The following is a 20,050-nucleotide window of genomic DNA, read 5'->3' on the forward strand; positions in this document are numbered from 1 at the left end:
TCCCGCACTTAATAAATAACTATAAATATGTATCTTACCCCAAAAATTCAAAAGAAAAGAAAAGAAAAGAAGAACGTGTTTATCATATTCAGAGGACTGTAATCCTTCAAGTGCTAACAAATGAACCAAAAATTAAAAAAAATAAATTGAAGAAACGGGAGAAAAGAGACTGCTCAGAAATGGCTTGTTCACATATGGTTCGATTCTGCCAGCGATTTTCCTCAACCAAAAATTCTCAGAAGAGGGAGCTTAGTAATCCTCATCGCATTTTCACTTTTTCCCCAAACAGAAACAAATCAAAATAAAATAAAGAAAAGTCGCTCAGGAAAGAAGGAAGAATCGACATGCAAAAGGCTAAGGAAGCCTCTGGCGATCCGGTCTGTTGAGCTTGAACTTTGTGCAGTCATCACAGCGATCTTTAATCAAGGAAAATAATAACTACAAAAGACAAGTGTATATATAAATTGGGGTTTAGCGATTAAAAGTCGCTCAGGAAAGAAGGAAGAATCGACATGCAAAAGGCTAAGGAAGCCTCTGGCGATCCGGTCTGTTGAGCTTGAACTTTGTGCAGTCATCACAGCGATCTTTAATCAAGAAAAATAATAGATACAAAAGACAAGTGTATATATAAATTGGGGTTTAGCGATTGAGGAATTCCAGAAATGCAGAGGAGAAAGCTGTGAGTTGATAGGAGGAGAGAGGCTGAGCTGAATGGATGGGAATATTTATAAGCGGGTTTTTTGCAGTTTTAGGGTTAGGCGGCTGCGTATGCACTCTATTTCAGATCCATTTTTTCTCATCAATGGTGAAGAAGTTGTTCGATGGGGGCAAAAGGGGAATTTGTTTTTCTTTTTTAAATTATAAAATTTATTTCAATTCTATTTTTTTTAACCAAGTGATAAAAGGCGTGTTTGCGATGATTTTGAAAACGGCTTTTCAAATGAGTATTTTGAGATTTTTTTAACTTATTTTTTTTTAAATAAGTTCAATTATTTCTCGACTATTTTATTCTCATTATAATAATTTTAATTTAAATCTAATGTTTTTAAATTATTTCTAGAATCGTATATCTACAGTCGATATTAGAATTTTTATATAATTTGAATAATTTGACACTAATAAAATTTATAGTTTTTCACATATTTAATATTTTGAAATTTTATAGTTTATCATTTTATTATTTGATATTACTCCTATAACATGAAAAAAATATAAATTAAATTACTAAAATTAATTAATAAAAAAATATTTTTTATTGGCAATCGTACAAGTTTATTTAATGTGTATAAATCAACAAATTATATTGCTTATTGGGACTATTATTAATTTAAAATTCAATTTTATAATTGATTATGACAAAATTGATGATTTTGGAAAAAAAAAATTATGGCTTTTGTAATTACAATTCCAATATTCTAAAACTAACCTCATGTCAATTGGTATTGGTAGAAAAGTAACTAGATAAAAAAATAATTATTGTGGGATTAAAACTTATATATGATAGTTTTTTATCAAGACGTGGTTTCGGGTAATTCTAAAAATAATTTCAAGAAAAAAGAGCCAAATGATATAAAAAATTGTATTTGCAGTCGAACATAAATTTAGTCTGTTCAATCATGAGGCCAAACGGGCACATACTATGTTCTAGAATTATGAATTTATATAATATTTTTGGTATATTAAATACATAACAATTTAATCATATCAAAATATCCTTTTCAAGGGAAGAAAATGCGAGCCTAAAATTTATCCATTCTTGAACATTTCACATCTGAAAGGACATTTATGAGTTTTCCATCTCAAAAGAATTTGTATCCATCCAACAACAATTCCATCTATCAAAGTCAGCACCCAACCCCCACTCGCTACACTCTCACCACTAAACTATTGAGTCCAAAAGAGCATTATTAGGTGGGATCCAATGACAATCTGGTGATTTTGTTTATCTAAAATATCCCACTTGAAAGTTTGGAAAAGACGCTTTTGTCCTTCAAATTGTCAAAAATTACGAAAAAGGACACATGCCTGAGTTTGTTTTTACTCGGGTTGGGTCGAGAAACTCATTATACATATTGTCTATCCTTGACTCCTTTTAAGAACGTGTTTTGAAACACATAGATCAATACACTCTTGACACACAAACTCCTATTATAAATATCAAGAGCTACATAATACAAAATATGCATTTATGACTATGACGTCTAGTTATGTGACTCCGTTAACTATAATCGAATTGATTTAAGTATCAAAGTTTTTTAGCTAAAAGCCATCTTAGTAAACTTAACGATTCATATTGTAGACCAATTCATAATTCAGATTGAGAACTAAAAATACTTTAAGATATACTTTATTTGAATGTTGGACCCTACCTAAACTCAAATCGCGAAATCAGCCCAACCTCGACTTCACCAATGTGTCTACACTATAATAACTTTTCTTCTATAATTAGGGGAAAAATTAAATATAGGCAAAATTTCATTTTTCGTCCTGTAACTATAGGTGTGCTGCACTTTTCGTCCTTTATTTCTTGAATAAATATATTTAGTCCCATAATTTTGATATTTTTAATACATTTAGTCCTGTAGCTATTGACATAAGAATTTTAGTCCTATATACTTTTTATGAAAACACATTCAATCCTGTAATTTATAAAAATTGACACTTTTAGTCCTGCTTTGTTGGCGAGTGAAATATGGTTATAGAGAAATATACTTGTTTTCAGGCGTTAATTACTAAACACTATCATACCTTTTTATGAGCCTTGCACTGATTCCTCATTTCAACCCTAATTTCCCCAAACCTCCAAATGATTACACAAACACCAACATAAATTATAGAAACAAAATCATTGGCTAACCCCGTATTTTCACATGAACGAAACATTCTTCTTGAATGTCATTTGTCCAAGATGTCCTCAACAGACAAGTCATCTCCAGTTGCAATTGAATAATTCTCAAACATTTTTTGTTACTTACTGATTACTCACTAGCCTCCTTTTTCAGCAAAAAACACCACCTTCAAGACGGATTAAGTACGGGATGAAAGTGAATTAGACAAATTTTGTCTCGATACATAAATGGGACGAGAATTGGTAGGATTTGGGTGAAAATTAGGGTTTCAAGGTGAAAGGAAAAGTTAATGTTGGTTTGAGAATGAATGGGATTCTTGTGAAAAAATACGATTTTATTCTATTTCCCACAACATCAGCACCTTATGCGAGTGAGCACCACGCATTTTTTTTCGAAAATTATTTTTTTTATTCTGGTCAAAAGTAGTACTAAAAGTGTCAGCTTCTATAAATTACAGAACAAAATGTGTTTTCGTAAAATACATATAAGACTAAAATTGTTCTATCAATAGTTACAAGACTAAATGTATCAAACGAATCAAAACTACATAATTAAATACGCTTATTCAAAAGATAAAAGACGAAAAGTGTAACACACCCTATAGTTACATGATCAAAAGTGAAATTTTTGCCGTAAATATATTCATTCTGTTTAATTTGAAGTTGGAGTGACATATGAAGTTGACCCATCAGCCAATAGAAAGGGTCACACGTGTAAGCGCCTTAATTTTCCCACCAGATTTTTATATTTCCCACGACGCCAAATAGAAAATGGCTTCAGCTCGCCACTTGAGTTGAGTTAGAGTTGAGAGATTCTATGCTACTATTATACTCTTTCTCCTACTCGTCGTTCGTTTTCAGCCGACTGGAACCCTCGATTTCGCTGCCGAAATGCTCTGTTCTCGGATTTTGACGATTTCTCATTTGCCGGCGCCGTGTTATTCATCTGAATCAAGAGGATATCTCCGGGGAAAGTTGAAGTCCAATCTTAAATGGCGATCCATGGCGTCGGACGCAGACGCGTCGTCTTTTGCTGCCTCCGTTGACTCCGATTCATCGGCTGACAGAAATTCCGCCGCGTAATGTGTCTATTGATTTATGATGTGCACCACCTTTTTAGTGGTGTCTTCCGGATTTGGTGCTCTTTTTTTGTGATTTTTTGGTGGTGAATTGGAACGTGAGAGATTGAGGCTCGTTTGTTCGCAGGTTTTGTATAATAGAAGGGCCGGAGACGGTACAGGACTTTGCAAAGATGGAGTTGCAGGAAATTCAGGATAATATCCGCAGTCGACGGAATAAAATCTTTTTGCATATGGAGGAGGTTAGTGTTTTCTCATTAATCTTTTTTCTTTTTTAGTGGGGGAGACTAAAGAGAGTTTAAATTCTGTAACCTATACACACCACACAATATCAGAAAGCTTTTTATAGCTTTAATATTTTAATTTCTCTATACAAAATAAATTATGATTCGTGGTTGAATTGTAGGATGTTAGTTAGATCTATTATTCTTCATTTCTGGCACAGTTAGGTGCTGTATGGCTATATTGCTATTGTGAAATTTTGTAGGTTCGTCGGCTGAGAATACAGCAAAGAATTAAAAGCGCCGAGCTTGGTATTATAAACGAAGAGCAAGAGAATGAGCTTCCCAATTTTCCTTCATTCATTCCCTTTTTGCCTCCTTTGGTAAATCATTTTTCGATGCTTTATATGGGACTAATTGCTTTAACTATTCATGTCTACAACTTATGGCCAGAGTGATGTCTGATAAATGAGTTATTTGCAGAACTCATCAAATCTTAAAGAATACTATGCTATGTGTTTCTCACTTATTGCTGGAGTCATGCTCTTTGGTGGACTTCTAGCTCCCACGGTAAGTTCTACTGCACTTTCGTTATGATTCTCGGGCTACTGATGAGTTACTAGGGACAACATCGTGGTTCTGGTTAAATTAGTTCCCAGCCAATGCATCTTCATGTGTGTAAAAAGGGAAAATATAAATTCTGATGGTGCATGTTATTCTTTTGTCTGTTCCATCATCCTGTCATGTGATGGAACATCATATTGTGACATAAACTTGTCAAGTGACTATGCTTTTCTCACACTATCTTGAAAAATTAAATATTCTGGGTGCTTAAGTATAGGTTGAATTGATTTAAGATTTAGCATAGTTGAATGTAGACAGAAGTAGATATGGTAAATGCTCATGTGACATTTTTAACTACGTGAGAAATTGGTGATTTTTTCTTGACTCCTTTGTTTGGTTAAGAGAGGAGAGGTAATTTTGGTAGTGAACTATATTTCTGAAGATGTTTTCCCTGAGTATAGTGCATATTCAGAAATATCTGATGATTTTTGTGCACATTATAGGCAGTATATGACTCAATTATATCCCAAAAGAATAATGAAGTGGGCTGACTAATAATCAGGTGCTTGAACCTGATACGTTTAGCAGCGGTTATTCTTAGCATTGATCCCGGTGGTAGTAAAAGTAGACACCTAAAAATAGTTAGAAACTAGAAACAAAATGAGTAAGTATGAAAGATTGTCTACTGTGAAGTGATTCTATCACATGGGAAAAAAAGGAAAGAAAAGAAGATCTTCGTCACACCGAGAGTTGTTATAAGTCTCGTGGTTCTAATCCTGGTATTCCCTTTTTGTGACATCAGCTGGAGCTAAAACTTGGACTTGGGGGGACATCTTATGCTGATTTTATTCGCAGTGTGCATCTTCCAATGCAATTGAGGTATGCATTTTCTCCTCCTCTTACTGCCCGTTCCATCAGATTACATGATTAACTTTAGCTGTTATAAATTTATCTTACCACTCCATGGATAGGGTATGTTGCTAATATAGCTTTATATAATGGTTAAGAATGCCAGTGGTATTTTACTATAATACTGTAGTTCTCTTGTTGTCTCTCTGGGTAGGTCTTGAATTATAGAAGGACATTATTATTGAATTTATCTGCTTTTGGCTTCTCTTGGTTTCAACTCTAAACAATAACAAGACTTAGATTGGATAAAGAAATCATCTATGCAGTTTTCATGCCAACCTGTTTTTCTGCAGATGTGTTTAATTATCCATTGGTGTGTCATGAACAGTTAATGGTAACAAGACTTAGATTTAGTTAGATCCTAAGAAGTCAACTATAGTTTTTGTGCCAGCCTATTATTGTGCAAATGGAATTTATGGACCACTCAGTGTCCCAGGGAGGTAATCATCTGTGTATTAAGTGTTGTGGAAATGTGGAATGCACATAAGTTACTTCTGGTTCATCATCTGAGATCTCCTCATGGAGGGAAAGTTGAAAGACAAAATTTAAGTAATCTGAAATGGTTAGCAACAAATAAAAACGAGTGCTCTTATCCGAACCTAGAGTATTAGGTGAATTCTCCTGTTTCTTTTTCTGCTTGGTAAATTATATTGTTGGGTTAGACCAATAATGTGATGGACTATAGGTGGTTTACTCCATTGAATTAAGACCTGTATTTCATGAATGGTTGACATAGGTGTTCTGAAGTTTAGATGAGTTGAGGTGAGGGGTATTGCATATGCATTGATGTTCCTCACTGGGAAATTATGAACTTTGTAGTCAAGTTGATCCCATTGTGGCATCATTCTCGGGAGGAGCAGTAGGAGTAATATCTGCCTTGATGGTGGTGGAGATAAACAACGTGAAGCAGCAGGAGCATAAGCGATGCAAGTATTGTCTTGGTACAGGTAATTACTGCATATTTGTCTTTTGTGCCATGGGATACTTTCCTTGGCTACAACTTCAACTTCCTAAATTAGATCATCACCTCTTATATATATTTGGCAGAACTTTGGACTCACATAAGCTAGCTTTCCTGATTTCACTAATGACCTAAGCTTCCTGCATGCCTTTTATCAATGCCATTTTATTTTTCATTTTTAGAGGGGCAACAGATATTCTCTTTAATTAAATATTAAAACAACCATGAGAATATTTTGCCGCTCAAGACGGGAAATGCATGTTGATACTCATGAAACTTATTTTTCAGGGTATCTTGCTTGTGCTCGCTGTTCAAGCACTGGATCTCTTGTTCTTATTGAACCAGTCTCAACACTGAATAGCGGAGACCAGCCCCTGTCACCACCTAAAACTGAAAGATGCTCAAATTGTTCAGGATCTGGAAAGGTATGCTCTCAGAACGCTGATTTGCATTTGCATTCACCTGTTTTTGATTTTATTTTTTGTGACTTGTGGATTTATTTTTCCTCTCTCTGCTAATTGTGACAATCATTAGGTTATATATAGAAGGGATAAGTACACTTTCTTCCCCTAAAACTTTGTATAATCAATGATTTGATAAATTACATCTAGCACTTCTTATGTTTGTTTCCGTCTAACAAATAAAGTCCATCGTTGGTCAAAATCGTTGAATTTGTTGATATTAAAAAAAAAGAATATAAATTGATATTTATTTTCGATTAACTTATTACTGACTTATTGTAGATCAAACAATTTTTTTCAAACCGGTGAAAATATACCTCCTCACATGTATTACATATGCATGAAAATAATTTGGTCATAAAAAAATTTATTTGATCTGTAATAAATTAATCAGGGTTAAATATAATTTTTTTTATCTTTTTGTTAGTATAAGAAAATTAGGTGAATTTTGACTAACGAATAAACTTATTATTAGAAGATAGCAAACTTAGGGATGGTAGATATAATTTTTTAAATCATATAAAATTTACGAAAAAATTCAGCGATCCTTCTGTGATGATAGAAATGTTCAAAAAATACCCTATGAAAAAATTAAAGTATTAATTACCTCCTTGTGGTATAAAATAATGTTCAAAGAAATCGCTCTGTACAGAAATTGAGTCACACGCGCTTTGACTGCGAATTAGTTATGAAAAAATATATATTTTTTAATATTTTTATCCTTCTCTCACATTTAATATATATAACATTACAGATATTTATTAATAATAAAATATTATTTTAATTTCATAATGACTGCGAATTAGTTATGAAAAAATATATATTTTTTAATATTTTTATCCTTCTCTCACATTTAATATATATAACATTACAGATATTTATTAATAATAAAATATTATTTTAATTCCACAATGCAGCAAGGGAGATCATCGTCGCCCAGGCCTAAAGTGGGAGGGTGGGGAGGGGGCGGAGGTTGAGGGGAAGCAGGGGGCCAATAGGTGGTGGGGTGGAGGTGGTTATGATTATTATTTTGAAATAATATTTTTTTATTAAATTTTAAGTATATTTTAATTGATATAAATTTATATATTATAAATTAAAATAATTATATATTTCTTATTTGATCAGTTGATTAAGAGGAGTATTTTAGTTATTATTTTAAAAATAATAAATTCAAATTGACCATGAAACGGTGTAATTATTTATTTATAAACTAGAGGTAAGTTTTAAAATTAAAAATTTTATAGAAATTTTTTTTATATTTTTATATATTAGATTAAAATAAATCTAACCAAAAAATTTATATATAATTACATTAAATGTCAAGAGAGAAAAATGATCTAAATACATATTGTTATCGTCACTGATAGCACGTTGCTGTAACCTACTTTGGTATTGCAGGTCATGTGCCCAACGTGTCTTTGCACGGGAATGGCTATGGCAAGTGAGCACGACCCACGCATTGACCCATTTGACTGAGATCTTGAAGATATAGAGTTTCTTTTCTTCCTGCATGGTTCACCCAAATATTACCAAACATGTTTGTGCATATAGGCTAAAGACAGTTGCTACCTTACCTCAAATATGTTGGCTGTTGTATTAAGGCCAAGACTAGGAATAAAGCATAACATACACGAGCCATTTATACTAGGCTCACCCACTCTTGTCTCACGTGTTAACTAGTTAACTTCATATCTTTCTTAACTAAACCATTATCTGAATTTTTTCAAAATATTTAAAGCTCAGAAAAATGTTCCATAAATACAATAAGGACGAACTGCTCATTGCACGACTACAAGACATGCATCGACACCTATCAGTGATCAAAATGTGGTTATAATGATTTATATTCCTCGATCAAACGAGAAGCATGGAGGCGGGATGTAGGTACTGTAGTGCAACCGAGGTTCTGTAAGTATGCAATCTGTTATTTGGAAAACACAAGGGGGGAAAGAAATGAGTCAGCTTCGATTGAGCATAGTCCAAATCTGAAAGCGAGAACAAGCTATCAAACACTGATCAAATGATTCCAGTAAGAATAATTCCACCATAATGCGCTTTAAACATTAACAGTCAAACTCATAACAACTAATCTATTTGGCAACAGAAGAGCACATCAAGCCATTAACTGAAGTAAAGATTACTAGTCACCTGTTTCGTAGTTGGTTCGGATGAATTCATGGCGCTCTCTATTCTTAGTTTCTGGAAGTGTTCCTGAACAACAAAAAAGTATGATTGACTTTTTGCATAACCAAAATTAGAAGTATCACATACTAGAATTTTGAAAAAGGAAAAAACAGGTTTGTGATTTGCATACGGATGTATTCTACATAGAGCAGACGCTACAGCGCAAACAAAAGAAAGAAAATAAGAATCTTGCTGCATTTGGGTTTATGCTAGTAATTAGACTTGAATCAAAGCAGAGGGCTTCCAACAAATTGAATTTTACAAACCTGTTTCTCTCTCATTAAATGAGCTCGCTTTTCAGCAGGGATTTGCTCCCACTTCAGGACCTTATAGGAAAATTCAAGAAAATAAGGTAGGTTAAGTAGAATCTGCAACTGGTCTGGTCTTTTCTCATCATGTGCGCATTGTTGTTTCATTATTGAGCATTCAATATATTTAGCAATAGAAACTTACTGATACGGCAAAGTGATAAGCCTCATCAGATGTCAAACAAGACTTCAACTCACGCAAAGCATCCTGACAAATGACAAAGGAGTCATTTCTCCCAAAATATGTTACAGTAAGTTTCTGTTATAGTAATGCATATGTAAGGAATAAAGTTCATCCAAACTTTCTTATTTAATAAGTGATATAAAGACCTTGGTGAAGGTTTAAACTGGCATTGAACTGGCAATAGCGCAGTTCCCTTAATTTTAAACCCCAAATTTAACTTGTACATTCTTCACAAGTATCAAGTTCAGTCGAGAAAATCCTGCAGAAGGCATGCTAACTGAAATATTTAAATAAAGCATGCAAGTGGCTAAAAGTTTCCTAATTTCCCCTTTTCTTCCCTGCTTTATCCTCCTTGGGGTAAAATGAAGTTGCTCGTTCAAGTGAAACTTGGTCAAAATGAGAGCAAGACGAGAGGGCAAACACAGTCAACCACTTATAATGCAAAAGAGTGAAAGGAGAATTGAAGCAGAAATCAACACATCTTGGAAAGGGAAAATGTAAGTTATGGACTACCACAACCTTGTGTGTGCTTTTCTTGGCCCGCAAACGTTCATCAATGACAAAAGCTACCTGTAAAAAGAATGAGTTAGATAATTGAGTAGCACAATGTTAGATATAAGATAGCTATACCAGTTGCCATCTGACAGTTGAGAAAACAGCTCACAGGAAGTGCTCAAAGACATGGTCTAACATTATGAATGAAGGGTTAGATGTACATGCAAACTCATAGAGGTTGCTACTACCAACAATTAAGCGTCATTGCTAATTTATCACTCCCCACAGAAGAAAAGGTTGACGAAGATGTCAGTTGTTTGCAAGAAATAGCGATTCAATATTAACTTGAATATGGTGAGGGCATTAGCATTTACGAATTTTATTAAGACTAATGCCTACAACCGAATTGAGTATTTTCCAGAGTGGAAAAAGGCAGTTAATTTCTCGATCTTATTAGGGAACTACTTGAGCTCCCACCATAGTGGCAGAAGAAACACAATGAAATTGTCAACCTTGGGTTTCCTCAATTATAATTAAAATCAAACTAATGGATGGACATCTTGCTGTTATAGAAGTTTGAGAACTGGATGCTGTAGTTGGAGGGTCAGGAATTATGATTTACCTTGTTAAGTAATCTCTTGGGGTCATGAAATGCAGGCTTCTTGGCCCATTGATGGAACAAAAGGGAAATGACAGCTCGGTCTTCTGCACTAAACCTGTAAACTTATGATGAAAAATTGAATTAAAAATGGGGAGGATTTTACATACGGTTGTTGTCAATATTTGTATGACGTTCGGTTCATCATAGATGTGTGTTTGAGAAACACCTTTTCAAGAAGTTATTGCTGTTGCAGTATTCAGGTTCACTAAGCTCTGTGGATGATTCATTGAATAAATTATCAACAGAAAAGTGCTGCATTGTATTCTTTTCAGGAGATCCTGTTCTGAGACTAACAGAAATCCGGGGAGTTTCTTGCTCAGTTTGCTGGTAAGTTGTTTCTGAACAAGCTGAGATCAGCTCTTCCTATAAAATAAATAACCAGATAACATCTAGATCACGTAGCCAGAAGGATAAACAAATATTGTTAGAAGACTGAACAATCCGAAACAAAGCTATTAACTTTTCAAAAAACAACCCACCTATATTTGCTAACATCCTTCCAATGATCACATTATAAAAGCCCACTGTCTAAGAATGGAGTTTTATGCTATAAAAGTATGGTGTGGCCTAGAGGTCATTCGTCTTAACTAGGTAAAATGAATATACAAGTATTTTATGTTCCTTTTTCTTCACAGACAAAAAAGTCTGATTTAGGTGAGAAATCTCATGATTTCTGAGGAGAGAAGGACCAACATAGAGATAGAAGGCATCTTTTATTTTCTTATGATTTATGGAAAATACAGGACAAATGAATATTAAAATTGATTGTGGGTCGACCTATATGTATTCTTCTATGTTACACAGAAGTTCTCAACGGTGTCATCCATTCACTTGACCTAATGGATTGCGCTATAGACAATTGATTTTGATATCTTTCCTAGTTTATTCTCAATTTGAATATTAAACGTGTGTGTTGTACTTAAGTGTACCATGGAATGGTTTAGAATATCAAGATTTTATTACTGAAGATTTTATTCAGTTGAAAATGATATAATGATAAAGTTATGCAAGAAAGAGAAATGTGATCTTCGTGCACAATTCGAGCATAACTTTACAGCGAGAAGATCTATAATTGAAAGAAGGTTTTACCTGAGCCTCCAATAGGTGATTTGGAATTTCTCTAAGAAATCGTGATGGTTGAAGAACCTGAAAAGAAGTTTGCTTTACTGGTGCTTAAACGAAGATTATGAAGAGTTAACGCAGAATCAAAAGCATTTTGTTGCTTGCACCTGCCAATTAGAATCCATAATCACGTATAGCATGAAAAGTTTCTTGCGCGCTCGAGTCATCGCCACATATAACAAGCGTCTCTCTTCCTAACATTTGTAGTGCAAGTCAGATAATAAAGAATATTTTTGAAAAGCTCATCAGAAGGTCTTGATCCAAACACTTAATCTTACCTCAAGTGAGGTAGCACTCTCATTCAGAATGCCATTATATTCGTGCAACAGGGGAATCTCAGCTTCATTTGCCTGGGTGTCCAAATATTAGGTCTATAAGTGATAACAGATAGTAAACAAATAATTCCCATTCCTAATCAAGCAGCATCCTGTAGCAAACTGCATATATTCATGACAAGTACTATGTCATGTAATGCCAGGACTTGAGCTACAGTAAAGCCAATAATCAAATTAGTACCTTCACAATGAAAACTGTGTCCCACTCTAAGCCTTTTGACTGCAAAATAGAAATGACCAAAAGAGTTGATGACATCAGTAGAAAAGTTGCCTTTGGCAGCAGAACCAAACTCCAAGGACAACAGCTAAAATTAATGGCGGTCGGTGTGCAGCATAACCTGATGGATTGTGGTAATGGTAACAGAGTCTTCATCATCATGCCTTCTTGAACGAAAATTTTCTCTTTCACGTCCAGATATATAGTCAATAAAAGCTTTAATTGTAGTCATGCAACCTTTCCCTTCTGTTGTATTATCGTTGCAACGCTCTGCAACAGTATGTACGGTTGTCAAAAACAGGGACACATCATCCAACAGATACTGCAACACCTGCATGGTGGGGCAACCGAATTATGGTTTGTTGCCAACAAAATTATACTTCCCTCACTTGACGAAAAGGCGTTACATTTAATATTGCCGGCAAGAATATCAACCGAAAAAAATACTCGTATTCCCTAATGCATCATGAAAGTGGAAAGTGAAGAATAAAGAAATTCATGCTTACAGATCGAAGATCATTATCTTCATTCAGCAGCTTGCTTCCATCAACATCAAGAACTGCTCGTTGTTCAAGAAGGTATTTCTACAGAGCAAATATTTCGGAAGCAAAAGTTTTACTGTGCTAATAGAACAATTATGCAACATTACCTGTACTAGTTGTAGCAAACAATGCAAAAGGATTAAGAAACTGAGAAGGTAAAAAAAAGAAAAGAAAAAGACTAAACCCACCTAAAAGTTCATCATATATTTAAAACTGAGATTGGAAGTACATGAGAAGGAGGATTTGAAGGCAAAGATATACTAAAGTGTGACTCAACAGAAACCCACTATTATTAGGTCAGTAACTATAAACAGTATCAGCCATCATTCATTGAAATAGCAAAAATGATCACAATCGACAACAGCAATGAGCATCAATGGTATTACAAAAAATCAACTACAAACACATCACTTATTTACATGCATCCTTTTAAACAGACAACTCCATAAAAGAAAAAACCAACCTGAGGTATCATGTTTGCCACAGAAGTGATAACAGCTGAAATTGACTGTTCCTGCAAGCGTGAGATGTGGTGCAAGGACAAGCTTATTAAGATATAATACAAACGAAAAGTAGGGAAAAGATCATGGACCGTCCAAAGAATAAAACATATGTATAGACACACAGTGCATGCCTTCTGTAGAAAGTTAAATATAAGAGAGGCAAGGGTCCAAGAAAAGGTAAAGAACTAAAGTTTCACATGTTAACAATGAATTAAACTCCATCAACCAATATATGTTGCAGCAACTGAAAATCCTCATACAATGAAGTTGATGATCATTATATATTTGGACATCAGCAGACAAAGAAACACACACAAATCAAGTTTGTCAAGTTATGACTGACCCTATGAACAAGTTTTGATATCATGTCTAGAGTGAGCAACACCTTACGCCCTTGCGTCAGTTGACTCCTGTAATAAATTACATGGTCAAAGAAAGAATATGTTACAAGAGATTTGATGCTTCATGAGTCAATTGCAGACTACAGAGAGGCATAGGGCACAAGAAAATGGAAAGACACATAAAACTTCAAATAAAGAATCTCATAATCACTCTAATAACCATAATTCTGCAAAATATTGGATAAGTAGATACTCTTGTAGAAAGGATGATTTTCTAGGATGCATAAAGCACAAGAAGATATTCATTGTTGAAAGGCATTTTCTCATGTTGAACAATTTTTTGCTTATACAATTATATAAATAGGCTAAATTATCTGCATATTTCAAGTTAAAAAACTTGTAGTGTTTAGTTTGAAGTCTTAGAAATATAATAAACCTGATATAAATACACATGCAGTACTGCAGGTCTTTGATTTTCCATATAGAGCTCTCAACAATGACTGGATGGAGGTAATTGCAAATACAGCATTATTTTAGCTTTCTGGGTATCTATCCTATTTTCTTAACATAATCAACTCAGGTACAGACTAATAAACAAAAACTAATCCTAACTGCTTCACAAATTATTCTGTCAGAGCGTCTCTTCAAATACTAGTTACAAGAAAAACCTACTTCACAAAATTAAAAGTTCAACAGCAGTAAGTTGAGCAGCCATTCAACATCTCAAAGATTTTTAGTTGTATAATTCTGTAGGGTATCCAACGACATCATCTGGAACATAGAACAAGGAAGTTATGCTTAATAGGTTTACTTAAACCAGTGCATCATCGGAAATGTATAAAACACCACCCCTCTTATAGGGAATACTGCCAAGAATTTGCAAAAGGGATGAATGATATCATCAACTAGTACCAACAAGTGCATTAAATATAAATTTTTACACAAGTCACAGTTGTATGAGTTCAAACTAATTTCTCTAAAAATAAATAATATAACAAACCTCTTAAAGGTTCCTGATATCTTCGCACTAAATATGTCACATGCTGCTGAAATAAAGCTGCATTTTCTTACAGTTGAAACCTTGTCAATGTGTTCAATTACCTGAAGAAGTGATAAGCAAGTATTGAGACTGCAGTTGAATAGTCAAAGAGGCTTAAACCTAGAAGTGGGCTGATTAGCTTGAATAAGATGAATTTTACAAGTTAGCATGCTGTTTACTTTCAGGGATGGGGGCCCGGAGTCCCGGACTTGGAGGCCTGACCCCAGTATTAATTAGTGATCAATCTTAATAACTCAACCAATAGCCTAATCAATAAAGAGTAAAATTACCCCCTCACAGCCTCACCCCCTGCCTGCCCCCTGCCGCACCTTCCTTCTTCCTCCTCCCCTCCCCCAACCCCCCGCCTTATTCTTTCCCACTCAACGGCGGCCCCAGCCTTCTTCCTCATCACGGCACAAAATGTCCCTTGAACATCCTTTTTCTTCTTTTTTCAATTTAAATATATTTGATAATAATGGAGGGTAAAATATGTCAAATGCCCCTTATTATGCATTTAATAAAATGAAGCAAAAATGGAATGGGTTGAATCCCAACTACACAATGAAAACAAGTAAACTACCTACAACCGGCTTTTTTTTTTCATCATCCAGTTAATACAAATATATGTTACCGCCCAAACAAATCATAATACAAAAGCAAACGGGACCTAAAAATATTACCTAGTATAAATGGATGGTAAAAGACTAGGTATACCTTCTTCTTTTCCTCTTTATCAAATGGAAGTAAAGCCTTGAATACTCGACGAAAGGGGCCATCATCACAACCAGGCAACGTAGTACTCAGCATAGCTATAATGGCTCGGACCACCTGTTATAGGACAAAACTAGCTCAGTCAAAAAGATGAACGGCAGCAAGACCAGACCAATTGCTTTCTGCAGTTTTAAGTTAAAGCTCTTTACTTATTCAAATATTAATATGTTGTAGCATGTCAGTCTGCCTCCAAAAGCCTTTCTTTTCTTTTTTTTTTGGGGGGGTGACATTCCCCTTTCCTGGGTTATCAAATTTCTATTTGCATGCTTATACAAGTCTCAACACTCCAATTGTTTTGTTTAAACTCCAAAAATAAACTCCCCTCTTGCCGAACGGCCACAACAAATAAACATCAAAGAGAGTTCCACAAAGATAAACTGAAATGTGAGGCTACCTTTTTGCGATAGAAAGCCACCCCATGAATGTTAAATGGAATTTTTCTATCGCGGAATGCACTTTGGAATATTTTCCCTGTTGCCTGTTCAGAGGAAAATAGGCAACACCAAAATTTTTGAAGGACGCACAAAGTTTAACTTCTCCCAAACTCTGGTTGTAATTAGACTAAAAACAAAAAAAAGAACTTAACCTGCCTCCGGTAGAGAACAGCAATACCGCCATAGGAGCACTTCCCAGATGAACCATCTGATGTAATTTCCAGTATTTTATCGACCACAAAAGCACACTGTGCCTCTTCGTTGCAACATTCCTTAATAGTTATCTAATCAATATGGTTCCAAAATCTAAATTAGTCAGTGCAGAAAGGTAAAAGGTCAACTTTACAAAGGCTTATTACCTTTGATCCTGAAGAATTGTCAGTCAGGACATCCTTCGACTTGCATCGGTTTAAATTATTTCGTATAAGAAATGATGCAGCTTCAACAATACAGCGAGTAGACCTGTAATTTATATTCAGTCTGACCTAAATAGATGATGAGAAGCACCATTATCAAGACACCTCATAACTAGACATTGTAGCATTTTACAGATAGGTCGGATTCTTGAAAAACAAAAAGCTTATTGTCAGCCTAACCTCTTTGTACATTGGGAAATCTTTTCTGAATGAATCAAATCCACAAACATCAGCACCATTGAAACTGAAAATTGACTGCATAATGATACTTTGATTAATCAGACAAAATGTATCTTTAGAAAAAAGAAAAGTAAATTCAGAAGAAAGAAATACAAAGTTCCGGATTGAAGGATATTAAGAATGAAATGCACCTGATCTTCATCCCCAACAATAGTTATGCGTTTGTGCAATGCAAGAATGCGCAGCAAGCCATATTGCATGGCACTTGTGTCCTGAAACTCATCAATCACAATTGCTTTCCATGATTCTTGACACTCTTCGAACACTTCAGTCAAAAACAGAATTTAATTAAAAAGACAATCATTTATAACATGTTGAATCAACACTTATATATGTTTAGATGGTAAACCTTCTGGAAAATCGGTAAGTAGCTTCACAGAATAGCTGATAAAATCATGGTAATCCAAAGCATTACAAGATTTTAGTATGTCGTTGTAGTTCTGAAGAATTATTGCCTGAAGAAGATATCAAAACAACATAGAATGCTGAGATAAACGACAGTAGCAAAGGAGAATTAAAAAAGAAAGGGATAAATTATTTAAGTAACAGCTTACTCCTGTCTCATCACCCATTTTACGAAAATCTTCAGGTAACCTTCCAGCAGCTTTAGCCTGAAATGAACCAAGTTTGCAGCGTGAAAATAAGTAACATAACCATGTGATGCATAAAATCTAGGAGTATGACATTTGGCTATCTAGTTGTAAGGTAACTCAATTCTATGCAAGTGTTTTCGCCATGCGGCCTACTCCCTTACAATTTATTTTGCCATAAGCAAAAGCAGAAATGTAATAAAATCCAGAATGTGCATCTCTGAGCCAATAAAGCATTGATTTCATACTTGCTGCATTATGAGGTCTTTCAAACTCTACAGATTCTAAAACATTACAATATGTATCCTAACTTTCTAGCTAAGGGAATTTTCCCCTAATCAATTGTACTATTAGAGGTACACATTTGCAAGTATTGTATAGCAATATAGAGGAAGTGATCAATTTTCGCTACTAGACCAACGAACTTTAAAAGAACATTAAACTCGTATTCAGAAATGTAAACTGGTATAAAGGTAAAGACATGTTTACCTGGGTCACAAACTTGAGCCATTTCTTTGACTTATCTTTAAAATGTTTAGGAGAATTAATATCAGACAACTCAGTGAGCTTGCAGACCTCATTACTGGGCCTTCTCTTTCCATCCTCCAACAGGCGGACAGCCTCTATGATAGCTTTTCTCTGTTGTCCATGCCCATATATCAAAAAATCAGGGGTGCGGCCTATCCTATTGGATGAGCTAACATGTTAATATTTCTATGGAAATATGTGTTTTACAATACACATGACCGGAATTTAGATGAAGAACTATATAAGAGAAGAGTGAGAACATTATGGCATCCATGGAATGAAACTCAAGTATGTTTGTTTTTACAGTAAATAGGATGTCCCATGTTCTATGGACAAAAGTTAGAATAGCCTGTCGTCCATGGAACAATAATGCATACATTTTTATGAATATCCAAGAAAGGGAATAGCATTGACAAGTCAATGAAAAATTTGAGTTGGATCGAGATAACTGATAAAATGGAAGTGTTTGGTCGTGCCCCAGTCTGGTTATTAGAAAGCATATTGAGGATCTAAAACCAAAGGAGTTAAGTAGGCAAAACTAACAATGGATTCTCCTCAAAAGGATAAATGAAGTAGATGAGACCAATATTGGTTTCGTCCATTATGTGCAAGCAAACTCTACCAAGTACCCTAGATATATTTGAAAAATCTATGGAAAGATTTCAAACAAAATGGAAAACTCTGTGAAACTAATAATTAAAATACATAAGATTACATGTCGAAAGCAACCAAAAGAAGGTTGCAATCAACACTTTACAGAACTTTTTTCCAACAACATTTAACTTAAAGGAAAAGAAAAAAGGGGGGAAAGTAGGAAAAGAACAAAATGAATTCTGGAGTATAACATACTATATATTTTTCCAACTTAAGAGTGATTGGTTCCATTTACATTAGGTACTCACAAGCTGTGACCTGTCAAAAGCAATTTCTGTTCATCTTTCAAGTAGGAAGGAAATATGCATGTGATGTTACACCACATAATTAATTTTGACCTGGTTTTCACCTGCAATATGCCTACAAACTGGCAATATATTGAAGTAGGTGAACCGCAATTTCTTAGTTCTTTTATTTGTGAACTTATTCCCACAACAAAAATAATAAATGCACTGAGAATCAAATTATTTTGCATGAGGTTTCACATGTACATACTTCTCAGCATGCGAACGACAAAGCTGCAAAGAAAATGAGTGGAATGTGCTGATAGTGAGCTCTTTTGCTGCTGCCTTCCCAGCAATTGCTCCTATCCTCTCCCGCATTTCAGCTGCAGCAGCTGTAGTAAATGTCATCGCCAGAATATTGGATGGACTGATACCCTGGAATTATTCAAGAATGCAGCTGAGAGAAGCATGACTAAGGGTGGAGGTCCAAGCAGACCAGTTAAGCCCCACTTAATACGATGGAAAAATGATAAACATGATTAAGATAAGCATTCAGTTATATAATACTACCTCATATAGAAGCATTAAAACACGACCAACCATGGTGGACGTCTGAAACATGAACCAGAATGTTATGATAATGAAAAGTAAGCAAGATGCAATTCAAAATGTTGGAGAAATGCAGACCTTCCCACTTCCTGGTCCAGCAACAATCACCAAAGGAATTGAAATGTCACTACATGCTGCTTCCTGCTGCTTATCATTCAGCGACTGAATATACTTTGCATACTCCTCAGGCATATTCTTTGTTAGTTTATTCTCTGATATACCTACCCCTTCCACTCCACATGCTTGGTCAACATTAGAATTTAGAATTTCTTTGGATTTCAAAGTCTCATCGCTAACTTTAGGATTTGTTATGACAACATCCTCCTCACAACTCTTAACTATAATCTCATTTTCTGCTCTGCTCATAGTAGTATCATCGCTTTCAGAGTCTCCAGATGATTTTTGTTCGCATAGAGCATCAATTTCTTCTAAAATTGACTCCTCAAAATCATCACCAAGAAAATCAGAAGTCAAGATAGAGTCCTTCATGTCAAGAAAGACTAGTGGTTTCATTGAATTGCTACTCAAACTTGACTTGAATCCATATGAGCTGTCATGTTGTCTTGATGGTGAACCACAGGAATTTAAGATTGATCTATCTTCTGAA

The 20,050-nt window shown here is 34.7% G+C and overlaps 2 protein-coding genes across 2 annotated transcripts; one reads left to right on the forward strand and one right to left on the reverse strand.

The window, feature by feature from the left end:
* Positions 3,610 to 8,722, forward strand: LOC105166943 (protein ORANGE-GREEN, chloroplastic). The gene is made up of 8 exons (XM_011086462.2): positions 3,610 to 3,927; positions 4,055 to 4,169; positions 4,415 to 4,531; positions 4,632 to 4,718; positions 5,515 to 5,591; positions 6,441 to 6,568; positions 6,871 to 7,007; positions 8,445 to 8,722. Exons 1-8 carry the CDS (start codon positions 3,740 to 3,742, stop codon positions 8,520 to 8,522), a joined length of 927 nt encoding a protein of 308 aa, XP_011084764.1. The 5' UTR covers positions 3,610 to 3,739; the 3' UTR covers positions 8,523 to 8,722.
* Positions 8,494 to 20,043, reverse strand: LOC105166942 (ATP-dependent DNA helicase SRS2-like protein At4g25120). The gene is made up of 28 exons (XM_011086461.2): positions 19,522 to 20,043; positions 19,405 to 19,446; positions 19,106 to 19,269; positions 17,918 to 18,113; positions 17,393 to 17,449; positions 17,188 to 17,293; positions 16,970 to 17,103; positions 16,779 to 16,853; positions 16,542 to 16,667; positions 16,335 to 16,466; positions 16,143 to 16,226; positions 15,692 to 15,805; positions 14,939 to 15,039; positions 13,941 to 14,007; positions 13,558 to 13,608; positions 13,059 to 13,136; positions 12,674 to 12,883; positions 12,517 to 12,555; positions 12,279 to 12,350; positions 12,108 to 12,194; positions 11,968 to 12,024; positions 11,045 to 11,241; positions 10,840 to 10,933; positions 10,242 to 10,292; positions 9,684 to 9,746; positions 9,497 to 9,556; positions 9,195 to 9,257; positions 8,494 to 8,967 (listed from the first exon to the last, which is right to left on the reverse strand). Exons 1-28 carry the CDS (start codon positions 19,954 to 19,956, stop codon positions 8,878 to 8,880), a joined length of 3,045 nt encoding a protein of 1,014 aa, XP_011084763.1. The 5' UTR covers positions 19,957 to 20,043; the 3' UTR covers positions 8,494 to 8,877.

This window comes from Sesamum indicum, linkage group LG7, assembly GCF_000512975.1.
Source record: "Sesamum indicum cultivar Zhongzhi No. 13 linkage group LG7, S_indicum_v1.0, whole genome shotgun sequence".
In the NCBI taxonomy this organism is placed as follows: domain Eukaryota; kingdom Viridiplantae; phylum Streptophyta; class Magnoliopsida; order Lamiales; family Pedaliaceae; genus Sesamum; species Sesamum indicum.

Bases quoted from the DNA above. Each gene is read 5' to 3' on its own strand.
- LOC105166943 (XM_011086462.2), top strand. From the start codon at position 3,740: ATGCTCTGTTCTCGGATTTTGACGATTTCTCATTTGCCGGCGCCGTGT. The intron at 3,928-4,054 runs GTAATGTGTCTA...GTTTGTTCGCAG, and splicing joins GCTGACAGAAATTCCGCCGC to GTTTTGTATAATAGAAGGGC. The intron at 4,170-4,414 runs GTTAGTGTTTTC...GAAATTTTGTAG, and splicing joins TCTTTTTGCATATGGAGGAG to GTTCGTCGGCTGAGAATACA.
- LOC105166942 (XM_011086461.2), bottom strand. From the start codon at position 19,956: ATGAAACCACTAGTCTTTCTTGACATGAAGGACTCTATCTTGACTTCT. The intron at 19,447-19,521 runs GTCTGCATTTCT...TTCATGTTTCAG, and splicing joins CTGGACCAGGAAGTGGGAAG to ACGTCCACCATGGTTGGTCG. The intron at 12,351-12,516 runs GTACTAATTTGA...TTGGACACCCAG, and splicing joins ACACAGTTTTCATTGTGAAG to GCAAATGAAGCTGAGATTCC.